The sequence below is a fragment of the Trachemys scripta genome, chromosome 14 (assembly GCF_013100865.1).
Source record: "Trachemys scripta elegans isolate TJP31775 chromosome 14, CAS_Tse_1.0, whole genome shotgun sequence".
Classification (NCBI taxonomy): Eukaryota; Metazoa; Chordata; order Testudines; family Emydidae; genus Trachemys; species Trachemys scripta.
The window spans coordinates 777,709-792,058 of NC_048311.1; the positions used below are offsets into that span (position 1 = coordinate 777,709).

Genomic DNA, 14,350 nt, shown 5'->3' on the forward strand with positions numbered 1-14,350 from the left:
GATGCAGTGGAGTGGGAGGGCCTGCGTCCCCCCTGCCACCGAACTCGTGGGTGGCAGTCTCCCCCTCTCCCAGGCTTGAGGAGGCTTGGGCCTAGTGCTATTGTTTGTACTGTTACTGCTCAGCCCTGCTTGAGGGCCTGAGCCCTGACCCATTGTTGCCCCACCCTGGCCCAGGGCCTGGGCTCCCTAACATTTATACTGTGTTGCTCAGCCCTGACTGTGGGTCTGAGCCCTGACCCATTGTTTCCCTGCCCTGGCCCAGGGCCTGGGCTCCCTACCGTTTATACTGTGTTGCTCAGCCCTGACTGTGGGCCTGAGCCCTGACTCATTGTTGCCCACCCTGACTCGGGCCTGGGCTTACATTGTTTATTTCAGTTACCACAAGGGCTGCCGAGGACAGACTAATTCCCCAAACAATAACTGTCTGTAGTGAGCTGGTGTGGCTCCCTGCCGCCCCGGAGAGGGTCGAGCCCCGGTTAACCCTTGTACAAGGGTAAAACTGATTTATTTGGGGTTTGGACCCCATTCAGAGTAGGGTACCTGAGTGTTGGAGACAGGAACACTTCTTAAGCTGTTTTCAGATAAGCCTGCAGCTTTTGGCGGATGTAGTTCAGACCTGGGTCTGTGTTTGTACCAAGCTAGCATGTCGGGCTCAAACCAGGCAAGTCACTAAAGTCCAAAGCTGGCAGGGAATACAGGCTCAGAAGTTGTCCAGTCACAAAAGGTGGCAGTTCCCAAGGGGGTTTCTGTGATCGAACCCTTCAGATCCGGTATTCTGGGAATGCCTCAGTGGCCAACCTAGCTGAGGGAAGAGCTGGGAAACATTTTTCTAAGATATTGTCATACTGTTTAACTCATCCAAAAACATAGTAGCATTTGTCATGAACAGGTTGAGGAAACCATTTCCCAATGACAAGTTACTTTGACCAGCTCTACCAACCTAAGCTGAGAGCAACACACACACCCCTGCCCATGCCATGCATCTTTGGTCTCCAGGGTGTAGAGGGACTAGGAATGGGCATGTCTGAGATGATCCAGGAATCAACCTGCCCTCCTCTCACTAAGGAGTCACTTAGGTCTCACTCCCGCTGCTGTTCTGCAGTAGCTTGGTAGGCATCATCAGCCTCTGATTAGTGCAGGAATAAGGTCCCCTGAAAGTTCTCAGGCCACTTGCACATATGCGAGGGTCACCATCTAATCTAGGCTGGCACCTGGGGGACTCAAGCAGAGACATACAGAGTATGAACTTCTACAGCTTGAGCTGAACAGCCAGGCTGCCTGAAAGCCACGGGAAGAGCCCCCTATCCTCTAGGTGGGGCACAGATGGACCTCATAACATGCACTGCCCATGGGTGGTGTTTATACAGTGATACTGCGCAGCTGCAGAGGGTAAGGGCTTCATTTGATCTGGAATCACCTATCCCCAGCCATGAGGACAGGGCGTCACAAACAGTTGTACCATTTAAACGCCATGGACTCTACTGGAGTTTATTCTCTGTGTGGCCCCTTCTCCTCTCCCCCGTCTATGCACATTCAGAAAGTCACAGAGTTCAAGGCCTGAAGGGACGACCAGATGATCCAGTCTGACCTGCTGTATGCCAACACCACCCGGCATCTTCACAGCAAACCCAACAACTGAAATTAGATTGAAGTGTCACAGCCCTTAGGAGACTAGATGGTTCTGAGCCATTGGCAAAGATAGGAGAGACTGAAGGTCACCAGTGCCTGAGGCACCCGCAATGGCAGGGAAATGATTGAGATACACCCAGAAAATCCTGGAAAGTGATCTGCACCACACGCTTCCGAGGAAAGTGACCCCCCAAAATGTCCCTGCCAATCTGACCAGGGGAGAAATTCCTTCCTAACCCCCACATGATGATCAATTAGACCATAAGTATGTGGGCAAGAACCAGCCAGCAAAGAACCAGAGAAAGAGAGAATGGCTCGGTGTAATCTCAGAGCCCTGGCACATCCCGCCCAATGTCCCATCTCCAGCCCGGGCTGCCCTATGCTTCAGAGATTTAAAAAATACCCTCCCAGAATACACTGGGTCGAGAGGAAGGATCCCTTCCTGACCCCTGCCAGGGGCTAGATGAAACCCTGAAGCATGAGCTTTCAGAAACATTAGACATACGATGCAAGTAATCCCCAGAGCTGCTGAGCCCTTCCCACCACCAGCACAAGCAGCCCTGTCATACAGTCCCACTCAGACATGTCTCCAGCTCTCTCTTCAAACTAATTCAGTCATTTTCCCCCCACAACTCCTATTGGGAGGATGCTTCAGAACCTTGCCCCACTGGTGGTTAGAAACCTCCCTGTACTTTTTAGCAAGTCTCTGCATCTTTCATACGCCTGAATGTATTCATGAGCCAGAAGGACACAGTCTAGCTCCTTGTCCCCCTCTAGTGGTTAGGCCACGAACGGTGGTATATAAGACAATGGACTCACTCCCCAGTTAGTGGCAATGGATATACAGTTCTATTGGAGGCAGTAGGTCAGATCCACAGATTCAGCAAATTGCTTTAGGGCCACCAAAGTCAATGGAACATGTTGAGGATCTACCCCAGTTTTACACCAGTCTGACTCCTTTGGTTCCAGTGAAGCCACTCATGATTTATACACACAAGGAAGACAACTGCCATCGTTGTTTTCAGTGGCTATGGAATAGGTGAAAGTGGCAAAACAGTGTAATGGATATTGTTTTGGCACAGAATGAAAGTCTGATTCCATTCTTGCACACAATTTACACCAATTTACTCCACAACTGGACCAGATTTTCTACTGGTCTATATCACCCCAGCGGTAGTGACATCAGCGGAGTTAATCTAGATTTGCATTGGTACAACTAAGTCAAAATCAGACGTGTTTGTGTGCAAGCTGTGTGGCTATGAAAATACTGACATTTATGAATACCTAAAGACACTACGTAAGCAAACTTTAATTAGACAAAGACAGAAAATTAATTCTTGGTGAATTACCTACACCCAGTCAGTCTCCTCAGGGCAGCTTTGATCTCTTTGTTCCTCATGCTGTAGATAATTGGATTTACGATTGGTGGCAATACGGAATAAAGAACAGCCGCCACAAGATCCAGAGCAGATGTGGAGCTAGAGGTGGGTTTCATATAGGCAAAGATGCAAGTGCAAACAAACAAGGAGACCACAATGAGGTGAGGAAGGCAGGTGGAGAAGGCTTTATGTCGTCCCTGCTCAGAGGGGATTCTGAGCACAGATTTGAAGATCTGAACATATGACACGATCATAAAAACAAAGCAGCCTAAGACTAAACACACACTAAAGGCAAGAACCCCAACTTCACTCAGATATGAGTCAGAGCAGGTGAGCTTCAGCAGCTGGGGGATTTCACAGAAGAACTGATCCACCATGTTGCCTCGACAGAAGGTGTGCAGCACAGAGTAGAGAATCCCACTGATCCAGGCACCAGTTGCCATTTGGACACAAGCTCTGTTGTTCATCATTGTGTCATAGTGCAGTGGTTGGCAGATGGCAACATATCGGTCGTACGCCATGACAATGAGAAGGGAAAAATCAGCTGTCACGAAGGAGACAAGGAAAAACACTTGGGCAACACATCCAGCATAGGAAATGGACCTGGTGTTCATGAGGGAGTTGGCTATGGATTTGGGGACGGTGACAGAGATGGAGCCAAGGTCTAGGATGGACAGATTCATCAGGAAGAAGTACATGGGGGTGTGAAGGTGGTGGTCGAAAGCGATGGCTATGAAGATAAGAAGATTCCCCACCAGGGCTGCCAAGTACATCACTAGAAACCCCACAAAATGCAAAATCTGCAGCTCCCGAACATCAGAGAATCCTAGAAGAAGGAACTCGGTCATGGTGGTTCGGTTGGACATTTTCTTTCTCAGGACATCGTGTGATGGTTGCAGAGGGAGGGACAAGAGCAAGGGCGAGGGTTAGATCAGTAAAATAACTCTCCTTTTGTGAAAACCACCTTAATTTCCTTGAGTTAGACCCTTAGCTTGTGAAGATTGGTGTAATATGGGAATGAGGATGGGGAAAACAGTTCCACTGACTCCAATGGAGTTACTCCTGATTTACACTGGAGTGAGAGAAAGTAGAATCAGCTCAATGTACTCCACACCAGTTACTCTTAATTTACTCCACGGTGATGAAGTGGAGAAATTGGAACAATTGCTTTTGAGAAATTTGTATACCTCTGTTACCCAGAGGTGGGTGAACTCTGGATAACGGTGTATAAATGTTACTATCCTCAGTTTACTGAGGGGAATCTGGTGTCAGGATGGCCAGATTCTGCTGTCAGGGACACTGCTGTGAATGTGGGGTAATTTCACTGCATGCCATGGAATTACTCCCCATTTATACTGCTCTAAATGGGAGCAGCATCTCGCATGGAGGTGACCAAACCCAGCCATAATTATGCTGTAAACTCAAATCATGAATATGGCTCAAGAGTTCCGATGCTTCGTCCCCCATTCTAGCCAGGTTTCCATACTCACTGCGAGAGACCAACATTCCAGCTCCCCTCCTGCTTATCTAATCACTCAACTAAACTCCCTTCCAGAGCTTGGAATGAATCCAGGAGTCCTGACTCCCAGTTTGACCCCTGCTCTAACCCACTAAATGCAACACGCCTCCCGGATCTGGAAATACAGGCCAGGAGTTCTTGCTCTACCCACTGGACTCACCTCCCTCCCAGAGCTAGGAACACAAGTGAGGTGTCATGACACCCAGTTCATTCCTCTAATGACTACGTCAGATTGCATCTCAGCCTCTGTCCCAGTGACTCTCCACTGCTATCAGGAATGACTGCTGTGAGTGACAATGTAGAGTCATTGGGCCAGGGTAGGGGCATGAGAGTGATTCTCCAGTGTGGTACTTGGGGCACTCACCTGGTGTCTGGTAGAGCCAAGTTCAAGTCCCTGCTCCAATGACTATTTAATTATTGATATAAAGTGGAGCAGCTTCAACAGGAGAGACTGAGACAGTCTCATTTCAGAACAGCCCGTAGCCTAGCTGCTCAGGCACTGTCCTGTAAAGTGAGAATTCAAATCCCTTCTCACCATCAATCAGAGGGAGGCATTGAATCTGAGTATGTCACAGGCCAGCCGAGTGCCCTAATCACTCAGCTTCAAGTTATGAGTCCCACAGACCTTATGAGAGACAGATATAGAGACCCCACAGTTCTGGTTCCTCCCCTCTACACACTGGACTGAACTTCCTCCCAGAACCCAGGGCTGGCTCTAGGCACCAGCAAAACAAGCAGGTGCTTGGGCTGGCACATTTGCACGGGGGGCATTTGGACCATCCTTTTTTTTTTTTTAACTCACTTCCTCCCCTCTCACAACCCTGCAGAAGAGGAGACATGGAGCAGCTGGGGATCCAGAATGGGAGCTGAGAACCAACGGGACCCCGGGAGCTGTAGTTCTGTGGCCACTCCCTGCCTATAGAGCCAGCCCTGGAGCAGGGAAAGAACTACATTTCCCAGCAATCCCTTAGCAGCTATCAAGAGGAAAGGGAGGGGTAGGAAGTGAGGTAGCTGAACCATGCTGCAGGTTGCTGTGAGTCGAAAGGGATGGAACTGTGAATGGGGAACAAGTGTGCCCAAGAAGTAGAATGCTTTGCCCCAGATATCCCCTTCAGAAGACTTCCCCAGACTGGATTAGGGATACTAGTGTGACCTCAACTTGCAGCCCCCAAAGAAGAAATTGGGTGGATTAAATGGACAGTGCCCCCTCTCTATCTGAAGCCTAGCATGGGAGGTACATGGATCCCACTAGAATTTAAAATAAAAAGTAAGGGATGGGAGGCTCTGGACCTGGGCAGCTTTAGGTACAGTAGCAGACACTTAGGAGGATTTCCACTTCTGAGCCATGGAAGCAGAAATTGACTTTTCCTTTCCAGATTTAGCTAATATTCAGAAAGGGAATCTAGCACCTGCCTTCCAGATTGTGTGAAGGTGGTGGTCGAAGGCTATGACCATGAAGATAAGAAGATTCCCCATCATGGCTGCCAGGTAAATCAGCAGAAACACCATAAAGTGCAAAATCTGCAGCTCCCGAACATCAGAGAATCCTAGAAGAAGGAACTTGGTCATGGTGGTTCGGTTGGACATTTTCTTTCTCAGGACATCGTGTGATGGTTGCAGAGGGAGGGACAAGAGCAAGGGCGAGGATTAGATCAGTAAAATAACTCTCCTTTTGTGAAAACCACCTTAATTTCCTTGAGTCAGACCCTTAGCTTGTGAAGATTGGTGTAATATGGGAATGAGGATAGGGAAAACAGCCCCACTGATTCCAGTGGAGTTACTCCTGATTTACACCAGGGTGATGGAGAGGAGAATTAGGAACTAATCCTTTTGATGTGTTTGTATACCTCTGTCACCCAAATGTGCGCAAACTCTGGATAATGTTGTATAAATGTTACTATCCTTAGCTTACCGAGGGGAATCGGGGTTCTGGCTGGCCAGATTCTGCTGTCAGGGTACTGCTGCGAATGTGTGGTAATTTCACTGCATAACATGGAATTACTCCCCATTTAAACTGCTCTAAATAATTATACAGTGAACTCTAGTCAGGAATACAGCTCAGGAGTTCCGATGCTCAGTCCCCGATTCTAGCCTGATTCCCACGCTTGCTGTGGGAGACAGACCTTCCTGTTCCCCTCCTGATACTCCAACCACTCAACTAAACACCCTCCCAGAGCTTGGAAGAGAACCCAGGAGTCCTGACTCCCAGTTTGCCCCCTGCTCTAACCCACTTAATGCAACACGCATCCCGGAGCTGGAAATACAGGCCAGGAGTTCTCACTCTACCCACTGGAATCAACTCCCTCTCAGAGCAGGGAACACAAGTGAGGTGTTTCGACTCCCTCCACAAACTACTACATCAAACTGCATCTCAGCCTCTCTCCCAGTGACTCTCCACTGCCATCAGGAATGACTGCTGTGATTAACAATGGAGAGTCATTGGGCCAGTGAACATGCGTGAGAGTGATTCTTCAGCGTGGTAGTTGGGGTAGTCACCTGGTATCTGGAAGAGTCAAGTTCAAGTCCCTGCTCCAATGACTATTAAATTATTGATAGAAAATGGAGCAGCTACAACAGGAGTAGGGTGACCAGATGTTCCGATTTTATAGGGACAGTCCCGGTTTTTGGGTCTTTTTCTTATATAGGCTCCTAGTACCTCCAACCCACTGTCCCAATTTTTGATACTTTTTGTCTGTTCAGCTTAAGCAGGAGAGACTGAGACAGTCTCATTTCAGAACAGCCCGTAGCCCAGCAGCGCAGGCACTGTCCTGTAAAGTGGGAATTCAAATCACTTCTTATCATCAGTCAGAGAGAGGGATTGAACCTGAGCCTGTCACAGGACAGCCTAGTGCCCTAACCACTCAGCTTCAAGTTATGAGGGCGGTCTGTCCCAAAGTCCTTATGAGAGACAGAAAAAGAACCCACCAGTTCTGGCTCCTCTACACACTGGACTGAATTTCTTCCCAGGGTCACATATAAAACTCAGGAGTCCTAGCTCTCAGTCCTTGCTACTCTTACCCACTTGACCCCACTCCATTTCCAGAGCTGGGGATTGAATACAGGCTCCTAGTCCCCACTACTGCTAACCCACTTGACTCAACTACCTTTGCAGAAATCTAATAGAGAGATGAAACATTAAACTGAGAACTAGACACAAACTGATGCTAGATAGATAGATAGATAGTTTGATAGATCTAACAACAAACTAACAGAGAGACACAAGTAAGAAAAGAACCGATACAGAGAGTGAGAGAGAAAAACAGAACAAACCCAAACTAACAGGTAGATAGAGAAGTATAAACAAACTAATATAGAGACAAAAGTATAAACAGACAGATAGAGAGAAATAACAAGAAACTAATGTATACAGAGAGAAAAGCAACAACAAGCCGATAGTGTTTGTTATAATTTTTGGACAATTTTAATGTAAACCCTCGATCCATTCTAAAATATATGTGTGTCAATTTGATCAATTCCCCCACTCCCAATAGAATGAAACTGAGGCACGAATATTCTGCCTCCTCTTTCCTAAGGTAGATGTTTTGGACTGCCTCAGTTTCCCATGCCCAAATTGAGGTAAGAGTGAAACTATAAAAAAAAAATCTATGGGCACTTTCCATTTCATCCTTAAAGTGCCACTCTGTAATCCCCAAATATATTTCATTGCAAGAGCAAACTTACGGTGCCGGTCTGTATGGAATCCTCCCAGACTGAGATGTCTTTTCTCCTCCAGCTACAGACTGCAATTGGTTGCCCCTCTCTCTCTAGCCCCATGCACAACCCTCTATCGATCAATCTCTCTATCTAATGCCTTATCACTGTATTATGAGAGGCTGTTCCCGCCTCATACTGAGGCTGAGCTGCTGCAAATACAGTGAGATCTGTGCTCTCTGCATATGAGCTGTGTGTCAAAAACGCTGGTGCTGCAGGAATCCATATATGTTTTCAGAGGGCTTGTGGGACTCAGTCCCTGGAGTCCTCAACAGCCTCAACATTTTTGACCAGCTTTAATAGTGAGTAATTAAAACTGAATTAAATGCATTTGAGTTGATGTGGGTGCAACATTCATTGCAATTTTTTTTTTACAGCGTCTGCTTGTCATAGGAACTGTCTAACTAGGTAAGATGTTTTTACCATCCAGACCAGTATTCTGTCCCTGATAGTGACCAGTACCACCTGATTCAGAGGAAAGTTTAAGAGGCCCCTTAGAGGACAGTTCTTGAATAACCTGCCTATGGTGGAATCTCATCATCAGGTTGTGAATGGTCTATGGCATGAGGAAGGTGAGTTTCTATCCCTCATAGAGTTTTATCGACTCCAAAGTAACTGCATGCTCTCATTATCCAGATAGGCCGAAATATTCAAAGGAATATACTGGATTTGTGTGTCTAAATCCCATTGGCTTTTGACAGGAGAGGAGTGCCCAGCTCCATTAATTCTCTTTGAATATCTCACTTAGATTATTATTAATTACTTATTTTGTAGATTCCATCACTGACAATTTTCAAATCCAGATTGGACGTTTTACTAAAGGATCTGCTCTAGGTATTATTTTGGAGATGTTCTGTGGGCTGGGTTATACAGGAGGTCAGACTAGACAGTCACTATTGTCCCTTCTGGCCATGGATTCTATTAATCTAATTTGATCTCCACCAAAAATAGGAACAACATTTTCCCAAAAATTGACAAAATGGTAGATTTTTTAAAAAAAGATTCTAAGTTTCTATGAATTAAAAAAAATAAAATTTTCTTTAAATAATGGTATAGCAGGATTCTGATCCTCTCTCCTGTTTTTGAACAGATTTATTCAGATTAATTCCGGGAGATTTTAGCTGAATTAGGCAACACCTCAGGGTAACACAACTCCACCTCTCTCGTGGTGATGTAGGCTATTTTGTGTTCATGGAGGGGCCAACATGACCAGTGATGGGATTTTCAAGCTTGCCTATAGATGTTTGACCACCAAAATTCCAATTAGTTTTAATGGGAATTGGTCATCCCAGGCCCCTAGGTGAAAATCTTTTCTGGTGGCATTATTAAGGCTATTCTTCAATATTTTTATTAACGACTTGGATAATGGAGGAGAGAATATGCTTATAAAACTTGCATATGACACAAGTTGGGAAGGATTGCAAACACTTTTGAGGACAGGATCAGAATTCGAAATGACCTTGACAAATTGGAGAATTGGTCTAAAATCAGCAAGAGGAAATTCAATAAAGACAAGTGCAAAGTTCTTCTCTTACCAAGACAAAATCAAATGTACAACTACAAAATGGGGAATCACTCGCTAGCTGGTGGCATTGCTGAAAAGGATCTCGGGGCTAGAATGGTTCACAAATTGAATATGAGTCAACAATGTGATGTAGTTTCGAAAAAGTTTAATATCATTTGGAGTGTATTAAAAAAATGTCATATGTAAGACATGGGAGGTAATTGTCTGACTCTACTTGGTACTGGTGAGGCCTCAGCTGGAGTACTGTGTCTGGTTCTGGGTGCCACACTTTAAGAAAGATGTGGACAGATTGGAAAGAGTTCTGAAGAGACCTAGCTATAAATGGCAAAAAAAAAAAAAAAAAAAAAACCCACAAAATCCTGTGTTAACACAGAGTTAAGGTTGCCCAGTGATAGTCCAGACACAGTGTTCGAGTGTACGGCAGGCGCAAGTAGCGCCTGTCCATTGCAGTGACAAGGCACAGCCTGAGTGTGGGTGTTACGGGTGTTGTGGGGCATTGCCCAAAGTGAGCAGAGTTAAGGTTATGTGGACATTTACCTTACCTTATCTTACCTTAATTCTGTATGTCCTGGTTTTCAGAAGCTTGAGTTTTGCTGAACGGGACTTTCTGGATGGGCACGAGCTCTCACTGGGAGACCTTAACTCTGTTTCAATGAAGTTTTTCGCTATTTAATTTTCTAGATGTTTGAAGAGAAAGAAAAATGTTAGTAGGAGTAAATGTTCCTTATGTCAGCTGTAGATAGCAATGGATATGGAGGACAAGAGAAGCAAAAGGCTCTTTTCAGAACCACCATGTTTTTCTGGACAGGAACTCTATTCTGTGCCTGTCTTTTTCCCCTCACATCCACCCCCAGAAACTCTCCATAAGTGCAGCACAAAGTCGGATGCATCCATCTGCCACATTGGACGCTCAGAGAAGTGGCCTGTTAATCTTAATTAACTGTTCTGAACTGAGTGAATACCGTTCCAGGAGATGGTGCAGCCAGAACCAATACCTCCGAGAGGTGTGAACTGTTTCACTCGTACCAGTCACCCCAGGGCCAGCAGGGTCTTCACGGTGTTGTTGGTGTACACTTTCCATGTGACTATTCTCAGCTTCACACCCCAAGAGGCCGCGCTTCCCTAGACCCAGCACACATGAGGAAGGGGTAAGGGAGACGGGTTAAGCCCTTCAGAAGGGCAAGGACACGTGAGGGGAGCAGGTAGTGTTGGACCCCAATAGATGGATTTGGAACCTCCAGATATTGGCACATACATGGGAGGGGAAAGTGGGGCTGTCAGGTGCCCCTGTCCCCAATATTCTCCCAGGCTGCTGTCACTCACCCTCATGTTCCCCTTTCCAGTGCCCCACCACTCCCCATCTCCTAACCCCAATCTGTCTCCTATCCCACCTCCTCATTTATCCTCCTCCCCATAATCACCCCTCCTCTCACTGCCCCCCAAACTCCTCCTTCCTTTTCCACCAACTCTTCCACCCCCATCATCCCCCCATCTCCCAGTGAGCATGTGTATGAGGTATTTATTTTCATTTCAAAAATAGTTTCAGCACCTTCTCAATATTCAGCTGTGCTCAAGGGATAGTTCCCCAAGATTAGAAACCATTCAACAGAGGCAGATGCCTCCTGTTTTTAGGCACAGATTTCTGCCCAAGGTTAGATTTTGACTCACAGGACCTAGGTTTCTTGGCCAGAACATTCTCCTTTCATCAGCTATGGGTCTGCAAGTCAGAAACAGCTTTCAACCATCTCCTCCTCTCACCAGGCACATGCACAGTGCAATCCGTTTGGCGTGACTCCAAGCACTTCAAAGGCTGACACACCTAACTGAGAATTAAACACTGTGGCTAATAACACTGTCACTTTATTTCCCGCTGAGTGTCAGTGGATGGACTGCTCTCTGCTGAGTTGTCCCTTCAGCTTTGGAGACCCTGCATGAAGATCTGAACCCCGGTTTGATCTGTAACTATGCACAATGAATCAGCACCTAAATGCACCAACTGTATGAAAAATTAGAAATACTCCACTGCAGTCCATTGATTTCCCTCTCAGTAACCCTGGTGTAAATCAGGAGTAACCCCACTGGAGTCAATGGGGCTGATTCCCCCATCACTCATCTCAGGGGTAGTCCATGGTGTTACACTGGAGTATGTCTGGTTTCAGGGAGAAGAGATTCAGGCCCTTTGACTCCAGCCTCTGATGCATCCTCCATCCCCTGAATGCTCTTACTCTAGTCTCCGGGTGTCTCCTTCCCTCTCCCACACACAGCCCAGTCCTGCAAACAACCCCCCGAGCTCCTAATCCCCTTCCTCCCCTCTCACAACCCTCCACCTCATGGACGCTCTTGGTCCCTGTTTTTTGAGAGTCCCCCTCCATGGTCCAGAGCCAATTCTCCACCCAGAGTTCCTGACTCAGCTTCCTCAGGGATTTCTGTTGAACCCCTTTGCCCACCAGTCCCCTCTTCTGCTCAGCTCCACTCCCCTGATATGGCCCCAGCCCCAGGGATCAGCTCCCGACCTCTGCTTCCTCCTGTCAAAGTTCCAAACACCAGACATTCTCTCCCGATTCTGTCCTTTGGCCAGCCCTGGCCACCATTTCCTTCTCACAACACTCTCCTCCTTCCTGTGCCTGGCCCTCTCTACAGCTGGGAGAGACTTTCAGTCCCTCATCCCATTTAGTCCATCACCTGTCAGCCAAGCCGGCCCAAGGAGGGGAGCAGAGGGCACCCATCTGTGGAGTAGATCCCTGTGTGCTAGGAACTGCAGAGACCCTGCAACTCAGGACATCCAGCGAAGGGACACCGCAATGGCTGCTGTATAATATGGTGATGGGGGCATGATAGAGAGAGAGAACCAAACAATCCTGGAGGTAGATAGATAGATAGATAGATAGATAGATAGATAGATAGATAGATAGATATGACCAATGATTCCTAACACTGGAGGCTCGAATGCATCACAGTTTGGCAAAAATTCTACAAAGAACAGCACAGTAAGTTTGCCATTTCTATTAAATATGTTAGAGTATTAATAAACAAGGCTAATTTAAGAACATACATTTGAATTAGGTTTGGAACTCTTTAAGACTTCTGCTATCAAGTCAAACAATCATCTAGAGCCTATCAGAATTTCTTTTATCAAAAATAATATATCCAATTATTCGTGTTTGGGCAACTGAGAAAAAAACATTTTCAGCTAAAAATTGCAGAAAACTGAAAATTTTCTGCCTAGATCCACCCATATGAATTATCCGTGAAATATGTTTGAGGATACCTGAGACTTTCTATGAAAATTTAATTAATTGATAGCACAATTCTCCTTTGAAAACAATTTAAGCAGAAAATTTCTCACCACCCTTAATTGTAAACTGAGCTTTTAACAAAGACTGGGGAATGCAAATATTGTCCAATAATACAATAATTTCAAACCTGTACACTGTCTTGAATCTCTTCTTATTTCTGATTCAAAGGGGTAGCTGCCAGATGGTAAAACTGAGTAAGCAACAAAGCTTATAGCCCACAGAATTTGTTTTGTACCAACTAGTGTCTTTAAATTCAGGATGAGAGTTGAACCAAGGAGCCAAAACCAATCTATCCTGACATGCAGGGCAGTTGGATTTGGGGAGATCAAGAGGGCCAGAACCCAGACATCTTAGTCTAGCACCATATCTGGTGTTCAACACTGCTGCCAGATTCAGTAGACCTTGATGTTGTTCATAAAGAGAGGCTTGGTTCAGTTGCAGAGGGGCTCAGCCAGATTTATTGTCAGCAAAGCACGGTACTAGCGCCCTATCCAACAGGTCACAGGGGCACAAACACATGTATGCCCATGACAAGGTAAAGGCTCAGTCAACATAACAGGATCATGTGCCCTTGGCCGATTCAAAGATGTCCCACCATGACTTCTCCTTTTATACATTGATAGAAACAAATTTCATATTACATTCTAGATGTTGTTAGTTACCAGCCCTACACCTAGAACCTGCTGGGTCAAGAAAAACATCCTCATCCATTATCCTGTCCTCCCTTCCTTATTTACGAGGGGTCAGTGTGCTCCTGTATCATCTTTTGGGAATTTGTTTACAAAGTTATTTGAGAAATCTGTGTGGTTTTGTTCCATCCTCTCCGATCAGGAATGTGCTTACTTGGTTAGTCAATAGCTGGTGTGTTACTATTCTGCCAAGGTCAGGCCTAGTTTGGTTTGCAGCCTTTGGTTCACACTGTTAGTTATGCCTAGGGCCAGGGCCAGCTCCAGGCACCAGCATAGCAAGCAGGTGCCTGGGGCGGCTAATGAAGAGTGTGGCGGCACATCCGGTCGTTCGGCGGCAATTCAGAAGCAAGGGCGTCACGGCCTCTCGGAGCGAAGGACCTGCTGCCGAATTGCCGCCGTAGAATGAAGTGGTGGTAGAGCTGCCACTGTTCGCGATGGCGGCTTGTTTTAATTTTTTTTTTATTTTGCTTCTTGGTTCGGAAAAAACACTGGAGCCGGCCTTGTTTAGGGCTCTAGCAAGGCCTCTACTTACGGCAGCCAAACCGTGGGCATTGCCCTTGTCTTTCCCTTCACCGCCATCACATAATGTACCGAGGAAGAAA

General features: G+C 46.4%; 1 protein-coding gene across 1 annotated transcript; it reads right to left on the reverse strand.

Annotated features, from left to right (window-relative positions):
* Positions 1-2,974: 2,974 nt before the first annotated feature.
* On the reverse strand, positions 2,975-3,874 carry LOC117887414 (olfactory receptor 14A16-like). Its single transcript, XM_034790018.1, has one exon. It carries the CDS (start codon positions 3,872-3,874, stop codon positions 2,975-2,977), a length of 900 nt encoding a protein of 299 aa, XP_034645909.1.
* Positions 3,875-14,350: the final 10,476 nt, after the last annotated feature.